Source organism: Bufo bufo, chromosome 8 (genome assembly GCF_905171765.1).
Source record: "Bufo bufo chromosome 8, aBufBuf1.1, whole genome shotgun sequence".
Taxonomy (NCBI): Eukaryota; Metazoa; Chordata; class Amphibia; order Anura; family Bufonidae; genus Bufo; species Bufo bufo.
The window spans coordinates 28,474,328-28,494,662 of NC_053396.1; the positions used below are offsets into that span (position 1 = coordinate 28,474,328).

General features: G+C 46.4%; 1 protein-coding gene across 1 annotated transcript in view; it reads right to left on the reverse strand.

Annotated features, from left to right (window-relative positions):
- The window catches only part of SRPK3 (SRSF protein kinase 3), a 38,768-nt gene continuing 18,433 nt past the window's right edge, over positions 1–20,335 (reverse strand). Inside the window, exons 3-16 of the mRNA XM_040405734.1 lie at positions 18,748–18,884; positions 18,520–18,628; positions 16,904–16,991; positions 16,662–16,749; positions 16,441–16,547; positions 16,176–16,341; positions 14,378–14,409; positions 11,452–11,665; positions 9,059–9,316; positions 8,868–8,968; positions 8,672–8,779; positions 8,320–8,389; positions 4,215–4,307; positions 1–2,228 (exon numbers count right to left, since the gene is read on the reverse strand). Coding sequence (XP_040261668.1) covers positions 2,044–2,228; positions 4,215–4,307; positions 8,320–8,389; positions 8,672–8,779; positions 8,868–8,968; positions 9,059–9,316; positions 11,452–11,665; positions 14,378–14,409; positions 16,176–16,341; positions 16,441–16,547; positions 16,662–16,749; positions 16,904–16,991; positions 18,520–18,628; positions 18,748–18,884 — 1,756 coding nt within the window. The 3' untranslated portion in view covers positions 1–2,043. The remainder of the gene's footprint in view (positions 2,229–4,214; positions 4,308–8,319; positions 8,390–8,671; positions 8,780–8,867; positions 8,969–9,058; positions 9,317–11,451; positions 11,666–14,377; positions 14,410–16,175; positions 16,342–16,440; positions 16,548–16,661; positions 16,750–16,903; positions 16,992–18,519; positions 18,629–18,747; positions 18,885–20,335) is intronic.

Below are 20,335 nucleotides of genomic sequence, written 5' to 3' on the forward strand. Positions count from 1 at the left end.
TTTTATTTAATAATGAAAAAATTATAAAAGCTTTCGAAAAAAAAAAAATTTTCTTTGCATTGCCATTTAGAGTTTTTTTCCTGTTAAGGCGTTCGGCGTACAGGAAAAATACATTTATGTTTTAATAGTATGGGGATTTTATCGATGTGGCGATGCTAGTGAACTTTATTTATTTTTTTGTTTATTTTTAATATGGGGCGAGGCGGTGTTATTGGAATGCTTATATTTTTAAAAGCCTTTTTTACTTTATTTTATACTAGGGGACTTGAACACGTGATCATCTGATCACTTCTCCAATAGACTGCAATGAATTACCACTGCAGTCTATGGGAGATTCTCTATATTCCTCTCACGCCCTGCCAGGCAGGGCTCCACAGGGACATAGCTGGGCCCAAGGCTGCCACAGTAAACAAACGACTCCCTCGATCACAGTACGGTGGAGCCATCCTGTCCCCTGGAGCCCTGGTCTCCTGGAGAAAGCCCACTCAGATGCAATGGTCGCAATTGACCGCGGCATCTGAGGGGGTTAAAAGTCCAAAACTGGCGTTATTACAGACGTTACCTCTGGGTGTCTGCTGTGCAAAACAGCAGGCACCCAGGGTCTACGGCATCCTCTTAGCTTCTGAGTGGGTGCCACCTTTAAAGACTAGATATATGCCGTACATTTCTATGTACGGTGCATGTCAGAAGCAGTTAGGATCAACCCTACTAGGTAGTATGCCTGGTTTAATATGGTGGATCTTGCTGACAGGTGCTCTTTAACGCCACTTTCATAAAGTCAGTGCTTGATCAGTGATTTCCATAAAGGTGAGGCAAAACCAGGAGCGGGTGAAAAACACAGAACAGGAGCAAATCTTCCCATTGTACCTTATGTCTGTGTATCCTCCACTCCTGGTCTTGTCCCGCAGTCACTGATCAAATACTGACTAAAAACTGACTGTGTGAAAGTGGCCTATGAAAGGCTCAATCTCTCTATTGGCTGCAGAAGGGGAAAAGCCAAGGGTCAAACTGCTCCTTCCTCCTAGAATGGACTTCACGTTGCAAGTAAAAATAGGAAAACATTTCGGAAGCAAGTATACAAAACTGGCAGGCGAGGTACACATCTGTGGAGGAGGTTCTGGTGGCCGCCTCCCTTGCAGATTTCGGCAAATAAAAAAAAAAAAAGTGGTATTTTGTCTGCCAGAGTGCCAAAATCCGTACCAGGAACACAACGGACTCTATTATAGTCAATGGCAGTCGGTGTCGTCCGGCACACGCTAGATCTGGCAATTCCTTTAACACAGGAATGCCCAACTTGCGGCCCTCCAGCTGTTGTAAAACCACAACTCCCACCATGCCCTGCTGTAGGCCGCCTGGGTATGCTGGGAGTTGTAGTTTTGTAACAGCTGGAGGGCCGCAGGCTGAGCATCCCTGCTTTAACAGAAAAATGTAATTTGGCTACAGATCTGCACCTAGCCTTAGCTGGCTACAGGAAATGTTTGGAGGCGGTGATTTCTGTCCAAGGCGTTATACGTTTGCACCTGTCATTGGCACTACATCAGAGATATAAGCTGGTGAACAGTAGTGAATATGACAAGGGGTGCCCAAACCTTTGCATTAGACTGTATATCCAGCCTACTCACTTACTTGACATTCCCGATGCACAGTGCAGGTAATATTCCTAATGAACGGATAGGCTACAGCTTAGTTACCATTCATTTCGTTTATCTCGTCACTGGGATCCAATGATGTAACTGAGGCATAAGGCACAAAGTGTCTTACTCCACAGCGAGGCGATATGTAAAGCTTCATGTGCATGGGTGTCGATCATGTAGACTACAGGACCCTACAGAATACCATCCGCACCCCCAACTTCAGAAAGTAAAAGAACCCAAATAATACCAGGCACCGCATCTCCGGATGGTGGCAGATTCTCCTACTGACTGATCTGTACCCACTAACCATTAGTCATATCAAAATCGCATCTGTAGAATGGGGTCCTTTATAGGACAGATGTCCGCCGGACGTGCCAAGACCTCCCGAGCAGCAGACACGTAGCCAGGGTTAGGAGTTAAGCCAGGGGTGCTGCAGGCACTGTGCGGCTGTGGCCCTCTTTTCTGGAATACACTCCAACATGGGCAGCAGAAAGTCCGAAAACTGAGTGGCTTCTTCAAGTGACCACTCGTACTTCTCCACCAGGACCTCGAACAGGCCCCAGTGCTTCAGGTTTTGTATGTGCCGAAGTTCCCCTGTAAGGAAAGTAGAGTTAACTACCGGCATACTAGAATTGTGTTTTCCCATGGAAACGGCTCCATTCTTGTCCATTGGTTGTGTCTGGTATTGCAGCTCGGCCACATTTATGTGAATACCAGACGTGCGATATGGATAAAAATGGTGCCGTTTCTGGAAATAAATAAAGCATCCCCTTCGTTCTATGTTCTCTATCGTCAAGGTAGAAGAAATGGCGTAGAATTTATTTGCACAACAAGTTGTACTTTCTAATGGCGCCATTTAATATCGCACACAATGTAGTCGGAAGCTGGCAAAAAATTCTAAATGGGGTAGAAAAATAAAATAAAATAATTTACGGCCTACATTTTTAGGCTACATTCACACGTCAGTATTTTTCTATATCCCGATTTTCGGTCCGTTTTTTGCGGATCCGTTGTTCCTGAAAATGTTTCCGTATGTCATCCGTTTTTTGCGGATCCGCAAAAAAACAAAAACATGTATAAATTTGAATAAGCAAATAAAGTTGTTTGGATTTCTTTGAAAAAAAAAAATAATAATAAAAAAAAAATTAAAATGTAATTTCCAGGAACGGAATCCGCATAAAACGGATGACATCCGAATGTCTTCCGTTTTTTGCGGATCCATTGACTTTGTATTGTACCAGGATCCGAATTTTGCGGAAAAGAATAGGACAAGTTTTATATTTAAACGGACATACGGAACAACGGAAACGGACAGCACACATTGTGCTGTCCGATTTTTTCCAGGACCCATTGAAAATGAATGGGTTCAGAACTGGTCCAGATCTGCTCCGCAAAAAACGGAACAGATCAGGAAAGAAAAAAACGGACGTGTGAATGGACCCTAACAGCGTTCCCTATTAAGGAAAAATGTGACTTCATTCTGCACGTCAGTACAAATAACACACATAGTTTTTCTTACGTTTCAATAGATTTTTTTCTTTGAATCGCCATATTCTGATCCCCGTACCTTTTTTATATTCAGGTCTACGGAGCTGTGCGAGGGCTCATTTTTACAGGGAGATATGTCGCTTTTATTGATACCATTATGGGATTTGTATGACATTTTTGATCACTTTTTAGTCAATCTTTTTGGTGGGGGTGACCCAATGAAAAAAACGTCTAATCAGACATTTAGATTTTTTTTCCCCGTTACACCGTTTACCATATAGGAGAACAGTATTATATTTTAAAGTGGTTTTGTGGGATTTTGATATTTATGACCTATCCTCAGGATAGGTAATAAATATCAGATCGGCGGGGGTCCGACTCCCGGCACCCCCACTGATCAGCTGTTTGAAGAGACCGCAGTGGTCTGGTGAGAGATGCCGCCTCTTCCTAGGCCACTGACATCCCATTAAATTGGTCACATGGCCAAGGTGCCAAGTGAATGGCGCTGAGCTGCGATACCAAGCACAGCCGCTGTCCGACGCACGGTGCCGCAGCCTCCTCAAACAGCTAATCAGATATCAATATCACAATCTCGAAAAACCCCTTTAATAGTTTAGGCATTTTCAGAAGCGGTGATACTAATTATCTTTATTTATTTATCACTTATTTTTAAAATGGGGAAAGGGGGTGATTGGATTTTTATATCTTTTAGGGGTTTTTTCATATATTTTTTTAAACTGTTTTTTCCACATGTATTTTTTGACCTGAACATGCGATTGCAGTCTATGGAAGAATCACTAAGTTCAGAAAGCCCGAGGCTGCCACAGACACCGGACAGTTCCAGTTATCTTGTATTTGATTGCTCAGATGCTGTGGTCACAATTGACAATCAGGACATCTCAGAGGTAAAAAATTCTGTGACTGGTGTTATGACAGGCACTCGGCAGCTATGATGTAGATGTTGGGAAAGGGTTAAAAATTAGTAGTACATTTATAGGTAGTACATTTATAGGTGGTCTAGCTACCTGGTCCCTGTCATTTGGTTCCATTTATGAGCCCCGAATAGCAGCCAATTGTGTGTCCGTCACTTACCTCTTCTTGTGAAGTACTCTCGGGAGTAACGGCCTGACAGTGCTAAATGTGGGGGGATGTCTCCCAGAAGCTCAATGATGTGTGCTATGTGATCTGGAACAAGACAGAATTGACAATTAGATGAAAATTGCATTTATTTTCAGTTGCATTTAGGGTCACCATATTCTGCAGCGCCATACACAGACTGTACATATTCAATGGGGCTCATTCCCAATCTCAGACACGCACACTATGGGCACTTTCAAAAGAGCCAATGATCGGGAACAAACCATGCTTGTTCACTGCCCCACATGTGCCCGTATCAATTTACATAGGACTGCTGTGTTTGGCTTTGCTCAGATCTCCTCGGAGACATAAGCAGAGCAGTGTGCACACTCTACATGGCGAACCCAACTTCTCATAGAAGAGCCAAGCAGCTGAAAGCTTCTGCCTCTTTAAAAGGGTCGTCTCACTTCAGCAAATGGCATTTATCATGTAGAGAAAGTTAATACGAGGCACTTACTAATGTATTGTGATTGTCCATATTGCATCCTTTGCTGTCAGGATTCATTTTTCCATCACATTATACACTGCTCGCTTCCATGGTTACAGACCACCCTGCAATCCATCAGTGGTGGTCACGTTTGCACAATATAGGATAAAGCACTAGCCTATGTGTACTCCCACGGTCCCGGCCATCAGAGAGGCTGATGCTTTATCCTATAGTGTGCAAGCACGACCACCGCTGATGGATTGCAGGGTGGTCGTAACCATGGAAATGAAAAGTGTATAATGTGATGGAAAAATGAATCCAGCCAGCAAAGGATGCAATATGGATAATAGACTAGAGTTGTTGCGATACCAAATTTTTGATTCGGTTTCGATACCATGAAAAAGTATTGCGATACTCGATACCATTCGATACCACGCGAAAAAAATAAACAAAAAAAGCCACGTGCATTCCTCATTTTTAAAAATGGCGAATCGCGCAGTTTTTATTTTATTTTTTCTGTTCCGGCATTCACCACCTAGATTTTTTTTTTATATTTTAATAGTTTGGACTTTTCTGACGTGGCGATGTAATATGTTTATTTATATATTTTATATGTGAAATTGGGAAAAGGGGGGTGATTTATACTTCATATTTTAGTGTTGTTTTTTTTTTCACTTTTTATTTAATAACTATTTCCCCCCTTAGGGGCTAGAACCTGGGATCTTTCATCCCTTTTCCTATTCACCCTGATAGATCTCTATCAGGGTGAATAGGACTCCACACTGTCCCTGCTGCTCTGTGCTTTGTGCACACAGCATCAGGGATGTTACCATGGCAACCAGGGCTTCTGTAGGGTCCTGGCTGCCATGGTAACCGATCGGAGCCCCAGGCTTACACAGCTGGGGCTCCGATCAGAAGCTGCCACTGCACCACCAATGAGGGGGAGTGGAGAGGTCCCTGTGGCCACTGCGACCAATGATTTTAATACTGGAGGGTTGAGAGGGGCCGGCGCACTGTGCCACCAATGATTTTAATGGGATGGGGGGATTGAGGGGGGGGGGGGCACACTGCACCACCAATGATTTTACCCCTTTATACAGGAGGCGGGTACTAGCAGATCAGCGGCAGTTAACTGCCGCTGATCGCAGCTCCCTGTCAGGGGCAGGGTGCCGGCAATGCGATTCTGCTGCCGGCACCCGCCTCCTGTATGTGTTAAAGACTGACTACTGTATATGAGTCCAGACTTTCACTATTAGGCCACACAGAGCGGCGCCCAGCGATGTCTCAGCACTCACCATTTAGTCCTGGGCGCCGCTCCGTTCGCCTGCAGTGCCCCATTACTGTCTCCTCTCCTGCTCCACATGCTGCTGATTACTATCGGAGCGATGGGAGGAGACATCAGCTTCACTAGTGGGCGTTCCTTCTCCCTGGCTGTAGCGCTGTCCAATCGCAGCGCAGGGAAAAGGAACGCCCACTAGTGAAGCTGATGTCTCCTCCCATCGCTCCGATAGTAATCCTATCATTGGTGGCGCAGTGCGCCCGCCCCTCCTCCGCCCCTCTCTTCTCATTGCCGCCCCTCCTCCGCCCCTCTCTTCTCATTGCCGCCCCTCCTCCGCCCCTCTCTTCTCATTGGTGGCAGCGGCAGCAGCACAGGGGGAGGGAGGACAGCTTCCTTCTCCCCGTGCTGCTGAGAGAGAACATGAGCGCGCCGATAGCAGCGCGCTCATGTTCAGAGATACTAGACTGCGCAGAAGCGCAGCCCAGTATCGAAAAAACGGAAATCCCGGTATCGTATCGATACCGGGACAAAAGTATCGATTGGGTATCGAAATTTCGATACCCGCAACAACCCTATAATAGACAATACATTAGTAAGTGCCTAGTATTCACTTTCTCTACATGATAAATGCAACTTAGGCTACTTTCACACTTGCGTTTGGTGTGGATCCATCATGGATCTGCACAGACGGATCCAATCAGATAATACAACCGTCTGCATCTGTTCAGAACGTATCAGTTTGTATTATCTTTAACACAGCAAAGACGGATCCGTCATGAACACCACTGAAAGTCAATGGAAGACGGATCCGTTTTATATTGTGCCAGATTGTGTCATAGAAAATGGATCCGTCCCCATTGACTTACATTGTGTGTCAGGACGGATCCGTTTGGCTCAGTTTTGTCAGACGGACACCAAAACGCTGCAAACAGTGTTTTGGTGTCGGCCTCCAAAGCGGAATGGAGACTGAACGGAGGCAAACTGATGCATTCTGAGCGGATCCTTTTCCATTCAGAATGCATTAGAGGAAAACTGATCCGTTTTGGACGCTTGTGAGAGCGCTGAACTGATCTCACAAACAGAAAGCCAAAACGCCAGTGTGAAAGTAGCTTACCTGAAGTGAGACAACCCCTTTAAGTGATTGGTGGGGTTCTCAACACCTAGACCTTCACCAATTAAAACCACTGACATGTCTCTGGGATATGCCAAAGGTTTTCTGAAACCGGAGGCGCACTTTAAATAAAATGGCAATCAAACCATGAACCGGATGTATACTGAATGATACAACTGCCTTCTAACAAAATCTACACAACAATTTTGGAGGAAGGAGACAAGAAAATCTGTTCTAAAATATCCATAAAGGAGCATGTTCTCATTGCTGTTGGGGTCCAATATTTCAGGGTTGTCTTTGAGCCCTTTACGTGGATCAATGCTTGGGGCAATTATCAGGAAGGAGTATTCCTAGGAACTCTCGTTCCCAATGATTGTCCTGTGTGAAGGTGGTGCGTTTGTTCATTGGGCGAAAGTACCGTTGATGCTGCCATCGAAATCATCATCTCTGGGCAGCAGATCGTGCAGTCTATACAGCAGCATCTACTGCCTGAAAACACAGATTCTCTATGGGGATGAGCCGTTCCTCATCCCCATAGAGAGATGATTGCTGCATGTAAATGCAACTCACTTCCTCCCAATTATCAGGAATGAAAGGTTCAACCAGTGTAAAGTGGTCATAACTACACTGATGCCATCAATGTCAATGGGCAATTCATACAATTCTCCAGCATTCTTAAAGGGCATCTTTTAGAAGATTCGTCCCTATGACACTGGCTGACCTGTTACATGTGCACTTGACAGCTGAAGGCATCTGTGTTGGTCCCATGTTCATATGTGTCCACATTGCTTAGATTTAATATATGCAAATGAGTCTCTAGGAGCAACGGGGGCGTTACCATTACACCTAGGGGCTCTGCTCTCTCTGCAACTGCTGCGCCCTCTGCACTTTGATTGACAGGACCAGGCAGTGAAAACATCATCACGCCTGGATCTGACTTCACCTTAAGTGGAGAGGGGGCGGCAGTTGCAGAAAGAGCGGAGCCACTAGGTGTAATGGCAACGCCCCCGTTGCTCCTAGGCGCTCATTTGCATATATTAAAACATCATTTTTCTCAGCAATGCGGACACATATGAACATGGGACCAACACAGATGCCTTCAGCTGCCAAGAGCACATGCAACAGGTCAGCCAGTGTCATGGGTGTAAATCTGCTGACAGATGCCTTTTAAAATGGCTCTAAATGAAAAACATCATCTGAAAACATTCCTAGACACAAGTGCATAGGGCGAGTAGTAGCATACCTTCATCACGTGTGTAATCCTCCCCTGAATGAGGCTCAAAGAGGTAATCTCCTGTCGCCAGCTCAAAGGCCTATGGGAGGAATACATGACAGTGGCCAAGGTGAATAATATACATCAGTTATTGCATTTTGAGTCCGAGACCAGCAGATAATGGAAACAAGCGTTCAAGCAGATCCTGAACAAGCAGGGAATGCATGGAAATTCCAACTCTGAAGCCAGAATAATTGTGAATGTTCCCCCAGGGCTTTCCTGTGTACTTTAAGTAATATCGTACTGATCTCGTCATTACTAATATTATATCGCCGCCATCTTGAGAACCACCTAAAACGTAAAGCTCCCGGCCATAACCTACCATACAAGCAGTGCTCCAAATATCAGCAGGGGTTCCATATCCGGCACCAATTAAAACCTCCAAGGCACGATACTGCCGCGTCTGAATGTCGTCAGTGAAGTGTTTGTGCTGCAGAAAGAAAACAACACTGCCCTAGTCATCTACACAAGCAATACCTGTGACCTAGTGCCGCCATATACACAACCGGTTTACTCACCACCCAGCATGCATTGCCCAAGTCTGCAAGTTTCACCGATATGTTGTCTGCATTTTGTGGGTCCAGAGGATTAACCAGGAAATCTGCAGCTTTGATGGACACTGTAAATGTAGGGAAGGAATCATTTTTTTCCCCCCTATTTCTCATTTCTGCAGTAAGTCAAGGTGCCGTTGTGTCTGTGCTGGACTTACAGTTTGGGGACAGAAGGCTTCCTCTTTCCCGTCCTTCAGAGAACCCAGATATGGCGGAGCCTGAGGTGGCGGAGAACGCAGAGCTGGAGAAGCCAGAGGTGTGGGTGTCTGGACTGATGCCCCGAGGACCACTGTTGTACCCATTGCAGTTCTCATATGTGCCGGAGGACTGCGGACTTTGGGCGAGATAAGTGGTGCCTCCGCTTCCTAAGGAGGAGTCTGCACCTTCACTGTCCCCAGGGACGGATGGGATAGGATCTGATGAGGAAATATCAGAAAAATCTCATCCAGGTTTGTTAGAATCTCTACACATACAGTACAGACCAAAAGTTTAGACACACCTTCTCATTCAAAGAGTTTTCTTTATTTTCATGACTATGAAGGCATCAAAACTATAAATTAACACATGTGGAATTATATACATAACAACTGAAAATATGTCATATTCTAGGTTCTTCAAAGTAGACACCTTTTGCTTTGATTACTGCTTTGCACACTCTTGGCATTCTCTTGATAAGCTTCAAGAGGTAGTCCCCTGAAATGGTCTTCCAACAGTCTTGAAGGAGTTCCCAGAGATGCTTAGCACTTGTTGGCCCTTTTGCCTTCACTCTGCGGTCCAGCTCACCCCAAACCATCTCGATTGGGTTCAGGTCCGGTGACTGTGGAGGCCAGGTCATCTGGCGCAGCACCCCATCACTCTCCTTCATGGTCAAATAGCCCTTACTTTCAAAGTTTTCCCAATTTTTCGGCTGACTGACTGACCTTCATTTCTTAAAGTAATGATGGCCACTCGTTTTTCTTTACTTAGCTGCTTTTTTCTTGCCATAATACAAATTCTAACAGTCTATTCAGTAGGACTATCAGCTGTGTATCCACCTGACTTCTCCTCAACGCAACTGATGGTCCCAACCCCATTTATAAGGCAAGAAATCCCACTTATTAAACCTGACAGGGCACACCTGTGAAGTGAAAACCATTTCAGGGGACTACCTCTTGAAGCTCATCAAGAGAATGCCAAGAGTGTGCAAAGCAGTAATCAAAGCAAAAGGTGGCTACTTTGAAGAACCTAGAATATGACATATTTTCAGTTGTTTCACACTTGTTTGTTATGTATATAATTCCACATGTGTTAATTCATAGTTTTGATGTCTTCATAGTCATAAAAATAAAGAAAACTCTTTGAATGAGAAGGTGTATCCAAACTTTTGGTCTGTACTGTACTTCAGATATACAGTCATTATAGTCACCGTATCTACATACACGTATACAGTAAACTGTATTTTATCTGCCTCCAATCTGGTGTGGTAGATAGAAAGATATTCTGGATCACTGGATGGTCTGACAATCCGGCACAGTTTTATATACTTTTCAATAACCATCCAATAATACAGGATATTTGATCATGTATTCCTAATAGGGAAACCTGCTTCCAAACACCTCTGAGAACAAAAGGACCGCCATGCTGACATCAAACAATCTAATCTCCCCCCCCCCCTCCCTGCTATGGCTAATATTCATCTATAGCAGGAATCAGCAACCTTCAGCACTCCCGCTGCTGTGAAACTACAACTCCTAGCATGCACACCTAAACGGCTGTTCTTGTAACTTCCATAGAAGTGAAAGGAAGATTCTGGGAGTTGTAGTTTCAGAACAGCTGGAGTGCTGGAGGTTGCTGATCCCCTATCTAAAGTGTATGGCTACCGTTAAAGGTCAGGTCATCCATATCTGATTGTTAGGGGTCCAACTTCTGGCACCCCCACATATCAGCTTGGTGAGACTTCTTCTTAGGTCAGTGACGTCACATTCATTAGTCACGTGGCTGAGGTGGAGCTCAGTCCCATTTAAAGGGGGTTGTACAAGAATGGGGGAAATTTTGGCAACCCCTTCCTACTTGGCCGGAGCTGTAAAGGGAAGCTTACCTGTTTCCCAGAGCTGGCTCCCCAATTCTTCTCCTCCTGACCTGCGATGCTCCGCTGGGCTCCCTTGCTGTAAACATCTGGTTTGACATGGCTGCAGCCAAATACTGTCTGTGGCAGTGACCAGCTCTTCTTATGTCACATGACGCAAGGGGATCCAGTCCCCGCCATGGCCAATGATTGGCTGCAGCGATGTTAATGGCGAGGGAGCCCAGCAGAGCACTGCAGGCCTGGAGGAGCAGCAGTGCGGAGTCAGCGCCAGGAAGCAGGTAAGTAAACTTTGAGGGATTTACCAAACCCTTCCCTACCCATTCTTGCACAACCCCTTTAAGTTAAATGGATATAGGCTGAACAAGCCCAATTTACTCGGTTCCTAGGATTGGGGGTGAAAACCAGCACTCGGAGAAGGACCCCCCCTTTTGAGTTTGGTCATTGTACCGTCTCATATAGTATAATGGTGTCAGAGCAGATACTCACTCTCCCTGTTGTCAGCAGCCTCGTGGCTTGTGTGGCAGCCCCACGACTGCTCATTCTCCGGACACGGGTCTGGGATAGGCGTGCCTAAACAGCCGTTGCCAGAGCCTAGCTCCTCCATGTTGTGGATGTCCCTCAGTCTCTCCTCCAGAAGCTTCTGCTGACGCTTTTGTTGCCTTTTTAACTTCTTCTTCTTGTTTTTAGAGACTTTTCCATTCTAAGGTAAAAAAAAAAAAAAAGGAGAAGAAGCAATCAAGTTGAGTAAAAGCAACCCATACTTTGCCTTAAAGGAGTCGTCTCATCTTAGACATTGGTGGCATATCGCTAGGATGGTGGGCCTCGAACCTACCTCTAGAAGGGGCCCTCGAAAGTGAAGGAGATCTACCTGCTCTCCATTCAGTTCTATGGGAGTTCCAAAAATAGCCAAGCAGTCCCGCAGAAATGAATGGAGGGCAGTCGCTCATATGCTCTCTTCGGGGGTCCCGTTCTAGAGACAGCAGTCTGCTACCTGAGGTGGGACCCGCACCTATCTGACACTGTGGCATATCCCAGCGATATGCCACCAATGTTCAAGACAACGCACCCCTTTAAAGGGGATTTCATCAGGACAACCCTTTTAAATGAAACAGCGCCCCCTGGTGGTAAGCCAGGCAATCAGCTGTTATCACCAGGAGAAGCTGTCAGGGCCCAGAGGAAATGTAGTATTATATGGTACCCACTGAAGTCAAGGGCCCGACATGCAATATACAGTCATCTAGAGTGAAAGGTGCTAGAGGGGGTCCTGAATGTGGGCGCCCCCCCAAGTCGACAATATTATTCCCAATAGTACAATCCCTTTAATATCAGCCATTTTCATAGATTGAGTAAAATACTGAAGCCAAGAAAACCAGAGAATGATACAATATAGAAATGCAGGAGTAAATATTCCATTAATCCGGCATCCTATAGTCCATTACATAATTATGGCGTCCAAACAGATTGTCGCTCATCAATACCGTACTACCGTAAAATCCCTAGGATTAATCCTGTACTGTAATAATGAATCAAATACATGCACAGGTCATGCCGGATTAAAGGAATGTCAAGTACAGAGCGGCCACGCACAGCAAACAACAACTCACAGGCTGAACATCCTTTTTATGAACATTGTTTTGCTGCTATAGCCATGGAGGTGCCGCGTCCTTGAGGCGAGCTCGCACTGGGGGTCACAGTTACAGAAAGGGATTGCATAAATAGTAACCGCTTTAAGGACACTTCTATGACAGCCATCAGAAACATAACTAATGTTAAGCCACATATGCAGTACCTATGGTCTACCACAAGGGGGAGCTTTAAAAGTGAGATTGCTAGGTTCTTTTTTGTCCCATATTTTCAAATTCTCATAGATTTCTCACTTTCAGAGTGTGTAAATAGGGATAGTTTTTTTTCAAGGGGCATAAGACACCATTGATAATACATTACAACTATGAAGGGGGCACAGAGGGCATTACTACTGTGAAGGGGGCACAATGGGCATTACTACCGTGAATGGGGCACAGAGGGCATTACTACAGTGAAGGGGGCACAGAGGGCATTACTACAGTGAAGGCGGCACAGAGGGCATTACTACTGTGAAGGGGGCACAATAGGCATTACTACCGTGAATGGGGCACAGAGGGCATTACTACAGTGAAGGGGGCACAGAGGGCATTACTACAGTGAAGGCGGCACAGAGGGCATTACTACCGTAAATGGGGCACAGAGGGCATTACTACAGTGAAGGGGGCACAGAGGGCATTACTACAGTGAAGGGGGCAGAATGGGCATTAGTACCGTGAAGGGGGCACAGAGGGAATTACTACCGTGTAGGGGGCACAGAGGGAATTACTACCGTGTAGGGGGCACAGTGAGGGCATAACTACTCTGAAGGGGGCACAGATATGGCATTACTACTGTGAAAGGGCACAGAGAGAGCATAACTACCGTGAGGGGGCACAAAGAGGGCATTACAACTGTGAATGGGGCACAGATAGAGCATTCCTACTGTGAAAGGGGCACAATGAGGGCTTAAGTAGTGTGAAGGGGGCACAATGAAGGGATAAGTACTTTAAGGGGGCACAATGTGGGCATAACTACTGTGAATGTTGTACAGTGTGGGCATAAATATTATGAGGGGGCAGTGTGGGCATAACTACCCTGAGGGAGAACATATCCGGACAAAAACTACTGTGAATGTTGTACAATGAGGGCAATACTACTGTGAGGGTGTACAATTGTTTTTGAAGTATGGTGGGGGGCGGGGAATACACCACTAATGTCACCTAGGAGTGGGTACCATAGGTGGGACCCGCTCCTATAAGAACGGTCCCCCTAAAATGAAAGAGAGCACACTGCACAAGTGCGACCACCTCCGTTCACTGCTTTGGGAGTTCCGAAAATAGATCAGCTATTCCTGGCAGCCCCATACTGGTGAATGGAGAGGCGGCTGTGCATGCGCAGGCGTGCTCCCCATTTACTACTTTGGGACTATGCACACTCGCATATTTTTGAAACTTCCATAGAAGTGAATGGAGAGCACAACAAGCGTGCAGTGTTCGCTCTCTGGAGATCGGAGCGGGTCCCACCTAGTGATATACCACCAATGTCTGAGAGGGATATAATCCTCTAAACCAGGGGTGAGCAACCTCTGGCACTCCAGAAGTTGTGAAACTACAACTCCCAGCATGCTCCATTCACTTCGTGGGGAGTTCCAAGAACAGCAAAGCAAGTGTGGATTCTGGGAGTCGTAGTTTCACCACAGCTGGAGTGCCGAACGTTGCTGATCCCTGCTCTAAGCCTAGCCCACTGAATAAGAACCGGAGCAGTAAACAATCAGAGTTGTCCATAAAAAGGTCGTCCAGTCTGCGCTGAACTCAAGCAACCTCTGCCGAGGCTTATACCAGGCACTTACCAAGTTGTGATGTGCAGGAGGCGCAGAGCTGACTGATTATACCCAGCGGATAGGACAGGAGAGCAGAAAGGAGCAGGATTGAAGGAGACACAAAGAGAGACAGCCTTAGCCCACAGTGCTCAGGAGAATGGCGCTTAATACCTTGGTACCAGGGAAAACGAGAAAGAAAACAGCAGCGGCCAGCCTGTGCGGGAGGAGCACAGGCCAGCTACGCAGCAGGCTCTGTGCAGTCAGTACAGGGATGAGATGGAAAGAGAAGCTTTGTCTTTGGAGTCACCGCAGAAAAAATAATAGGGAAGGGGTTGTAGGCTCTGTACATAAATTTCAGTAATGGCGCAAGAACCTGCTAAATAGCCCCCAGGCTTACCATAGTCAGCATGGGGGTGCTCCCCGATGCCCATGGATGGCAGTGTCAATAGGCACCAAGCTCAATAGCCTTTCCACAACGGGAGCGTTCAGCGAAAACGTAGATACAGGACATCCAGGGAAACAATGGATGTCCTGTATGCAGGAGCGGACTGGCCGTAAACATTACAAGGAATTTTCCTGGTGGGATGATGCCCATAGAACCACATAGGAGGGGCACTAAAGGGGTCATTATTAGAGGAAGTCCAGGCAGCATGCTAAAGGTAGGTCTGGCACTGAATCAGGCATATATGCCAGCTCTCGGCAGGACAAAAAAATCCTACAGTCCAGACGAAAGCCGGCATGTATGCCACAATGCGTCCGGATCCTATTGCAGTGAATGGGCATCCGGCAGTGCACGGCTATGCCGGGTACGGTGAACTCTGGTAGTCTGTTCCTCTGCCAGAGTTCACAGCGCATATGTGAACGCGGCCTAAGCCCCATGCTCCACATGGAGGAGGAGGAGGACAGATCGTAGCAGATATTGATGGCCACCACAGAAGGACAGCTTCTGCGGAGGTATTCTGTGCTGCACTATGGTATTACTATTGTATTATATATTGGCCCAGCCTTCTGTCAGTTTGGACCCACCTACAACCGGAGGCCTCTTTTAGGGCGTTTTGTAGCGCCACTTTAATCTGCACTTGGGTTGAATACTTACAGTTCATGCGCAGTAGAAGACACAGGCGCCATCTTAGTAAGGCAACAGACAGTGGCACGTCCCTATGCATAGGTGGGCAACTCCATGCGAGATAATGTATGCCCGGAGGCGATTTATAGCAGGTTTTTGCCATTACACACAAGTGTATAGCATCACTGACATTTATGGAGAAAGCAAAGAACCCCTTTAAACAGAACTGCCGTTTATGGTAGCCTGTGAATGGATGCCAAACTACAGGCTGGCATAAAACATCTCCTCGCCAGTAATTACTGAAATGCTCCCATGGTCTGGGGGGAAATTCTCTCTAATAAGATTATACAAGGAGATTGTTAGGCCCCTTTGAGATGCGAGTTCGACTCTCTGGACTCGCAGCGCAAGTATACAGCAGCTCCCGTCCTGACCTCCCATGGGTTGTATAGTATGATATTGATTTATGATGCTATGTGACCCTTAGAGTTCTGGAATGTACTGGATAACACTGACAGCATTATGTCAGTGTTATCAAATACATTCCAGACCTCTAAGGGTCACATAGCATCATAAATCAATATAATGCTATTCGACCCCGTCAGTGCTGGGAGGTCCGGACGGGAGCTGCTGCATACTTACGCTGCAAGTCCGGAGTATGGAACTCGCTCGTCTAAAAGGGGCCTTATTCCAGCAATTCCCCCAACATTTCTTTTACAGGGTCTCCAAAGGCTTAAACCACGCAGTTCAAACTGAAATACCCACCGGCAGATCCCGAAGGGGGAGGCTCTCCAGACTGCTGCCAAATGGTGGCCTCGGCAGCAAGGCGACGAATGTACCCCTCGCCCACGCACATTAGTATGTTTTCCGGCTTGATATCTGTATGGATGATTTTGCATTTGGTGTGGAGATAATCCAGGCCTTGGAGGACCTAAGCGAGTGAGCAAAACATGAGAACTAAAGTTACTGCGGCCACAAATGGTCATAGAGGTCCATAGAGTCTGTTGACTTACAGTAGATAAGAACTTACCTGACGTATGATGCTCTTCACACACGGTAAGGGGAGTCCTTCATAGTTAGATTTGATGATCCACTTCAGTAGCTGGTGTCCGAGCACCTCCAACACCATGCAGACATCTGAGCTGGTTAAGGCAATACACCCATAGACACCCACACCCCAAAACTACCACAGAAAGCAGCCCGACAGCTCCCACAAAGCTCTCCTCATGGAACCTCTGCTCTGAAGGATACGTACACCGTTCACACCGGATATCTTGAAGTCATCGATAAGCTGCACAATCATTTCCCGCTTGGGATCATTCGGGTCACTGTCTCTAACCTGAGAAGACAGCGGAGAAGGGGGCACAGTGACTTTACTGCCGCGTCATGAGGTGAGATACGAGACTGTAAGAAGCGAGTCAGGACTGAGCTAGAAGAGGGCACGTCAGGTCGGCCGTGTATCAGTGACACAGCCCGATGGGAGTGATACTTACACATTTCAGCAGTTTAATCTCATCTATGGCTGTCTCCGTGTAATGCACGGCACTCTTCACCACTTTGAGAGCTCCAAAACGCTTCCTCCTGCACCCAGAAACACAAGGTTAAAAGGGGGCAGGGAGAAAGTAAAGGGACATCAATTAAGGATGTATTCACACACTGCGTTTGCCAGTGTCCAGTCTGAGCTCTCAGGCCCAGGTACTCCATCAGCCTGTATACGTTGCTATATATTTTTACTGCCGTATGTTACACAGTTGGCTCTGCTATTCCATTCAGCGTGTCTTCTTCTGATAGACACTGCAGAACGCAGTGTGAAAGCACCCAAGGGCTCCGAAAAAGGGGTCTTAATTGTCCAGGAGTTTACTATTCCCTAAGGATAGGCTATGAATATTAGATCAGCGGAGGTCTGACTCCCGGGACCCCAAATACCATCTGTTTTCACTAGCTGCAGAGCCAGAACTACATAGCCCAGTCTCCTCATTGTCCTGTGTCTGGCTGTAAGATAACTGGCTGGAGAAGGAGCCATACCGCCCTGCCTGCAGTGGGACAAAACGATTGTTAAAAGGGGTTGTGCGGCGATTAATAGGATAAGTCATCAATATCTGATTGGCGGGGGGTCCGATACCAGGGACCCCTGCTGATCAGCTGTTTGATGAGGAGGCGGTGCTCCATGTGAGCGCTGCTTCCTGTTCATTACACTGCTCATCGTCTCGTGAGTGCAGGGTAATGACGAGTACTCGCTCCATTTGAGTGAAGCGAGTACTTGGAATGACACTACGCCGCCACTCCAAAGAAGACAATGTGCAGTGTAATGAACAGGAAGGAGCGCCACCGCCTCTTCAAACAGCTGATGGGTGGGGGTGCTGGGTGTCGGACCCCCGCCGATTAGGATAGGTCATCACTATAAAATCGCTGCACAACCCCTTTAAGCCTTGCTCCATCAGACATCTCCAAACAGAAAATGGAACTGTTCGGCAGAGAATAGTTCCTGTGTTATCTGCAGTCTGTCTGTTTCCAATGTACGCAGACAATCCTACTGGAGAAACAGTGAAGGCAAAAGTAACTGACATTTCTAAGTTAGCTGGGGCATTTTTATTATTATTATATTTTAATTATCTTGGGTTAAAAATCTTTTTATTTTTATTCGTCTTTATAAAAAAAATTCAACAGTTTTTCCCCTACAGCTTTCAGTTTCACCGCCTCTGCAGACTGTTCCTTCTCCTTCTCGGTGAATCCGTCAGGGAGCTGCTCTGACAGTTCGATCTGTAGCCCTTCTCTCTTCACACCTGACAGCTCATAAACACTCTTTTTAAATAAATCTTGAATCAAACTAATAACGATATAGCTTAAAGGTAACCAGTCATCAACTTTATTCTGACCGTACTGAGGGCAGTATAAAGTAGTGACAGAAATGCTGATCTCAGCAATGTGTCACTCATCAGCTAAAAGTCAGTGGTTGCCGAGAACCAGCATCATAATCATTGCAGCCCGGAAAGTGCAAGTAGTATTTCTTAGTACTGTCAAAGAAGGGATGTCGGATATGAAGCGAATACAGTCATGGGTCATGTCGATCCCATTCTAATAGGGATGAGAAGATTTCTACTGCACTTACTGGAGGTCCCAGCAGAGCCACACGGTTGAGAAGTGGCCCCAGCCAAGTTTCCGTACGACATGGTATCGGCCGTTAAAAAGGTCCCCGATTTTAACTGGGTAATAGCCTCCTAAAAGATGGGAATAAACATAAAAACTACGTTATGTAACACTTCAAATGATGAATTCTCCAAGGGTCTGAGCCTAGAGGTTCTTTACAAAGGCTAAAAAAACAAGGGGCACTTCTCACCTCTACAATAATCTACAGGATCTTCCTGCTCTTCATTGTCAGAGCCCAGTGGCCCCGGAGGTGGCAGCACTGGGGTAGGAGGGGTGGGAGGGGGTCCTGGAGACATGGGCACATCCTGTAGGCTGGGGTCAGTGATGCTGTAAGAAAACGGGAGGGAAGAAGACCAAGTAGGATTAGCTTTCAGACCCAAAGCAAAGAACCAGTCTACAAGCCGTGATCCCCGACATCTTAGTTTGGGGTCACAATTTGAAAAGATTGAGAAGATATTTAGTGCTTTAACCCTTGGCGGATATCCATCTTCGGGTACTTTTACACTAGCGCTAAACTTTTCCGGTATTGAGTTCCGTCCTAGGGGCTCAATACCGGAAGAGAAAACTGATCAATTTTATCCTAATGCATTCTGAATGGAGAGCAATCCGTTCAGGATGCATCAGTATGCCTTCCGTTCAGTCATTTTGACTGATCAGGCAAAAGAGAAAACCGCATCATGCTACAGCTTTATCTCTGGCGGAAATAAAACAGAAGATTTGCCTGAATTTTTCCATAGGAATGTATTAGGTGAAAAAAAGGTGAAAAAAAGAAATGCTGGATCCGTTTTTTCGGATGACACCGGAAAGACGGATCCGGCATTTCAATGCATTTTCAGACTGATCAGGATCCTGATCAGTCTGACAAATGCTATCAGTTGACATACGTTTTGCCGGATCCGGAAGGCAGTTCCGTCAACGGAACTGCTTGCCAGATCACTCTGCCGCAAGTGTGAAAGTAGCCTTAGGTGGAAATCCATCTTATATGTCTAGCTGTATGACTGACATCTGATAGAAGTGACTTGGAATTTCTCCTATACTAGGGAACTGTGTTTCCTAACATACTGTCAATGTCTAGAATCCATCATTCATCCTTCGAAGATACAGGAATACTATGGAGTGTGGTTTACGGTGGTCCCTCGGCTGTTGCCTGCCAGTTCACGTGTGCCAGGGATTTATGAGCTTTTTAAGGGACCATCTACCTACCAGAGTTGACCCCAAGTCCATCTCCCTGCTCCACAGACATTATCATTCACCAACCTAACAGGGCATCTGGACAGACATGGTCATGGTGCCATCTGGACAGACATGGTCATGGTGCCATCTGGACAGACATGGTCATGGTGCCATCTGGACAGACATGGTCATGGTGCCATCTGGACAGACATGGTCATGGTGCCATCTGGACAGACATGGTCATGGTGCCATCTGGACAGACATGGTCATGGTGCCATCTGGACAGACATGGTCATGGTGCCATCTGGACAGACATGGTCATGGTGCCATCTGGACAGACATGGTCATGGTGCCATCTGGACAGACATGGTCATGGTTAGAGCTGAAACGATTACTGGATTTAAATTGAGTAATTCGACACCAAAAAAAACTTGATGCAAGATTTGTTTGTGTCATGTGACCATGGAGCGGGCGTAAAGCGCTTGCTATTACTTACCACTCCGTGGTCACCCGCCGGCCCGCACCGCGCTGCACTTCCTTCCTGACACATAGTCCGGTCATAGTGCACGTAAGCGCGCACTATGATCCGACGCTGTGTGACGTCA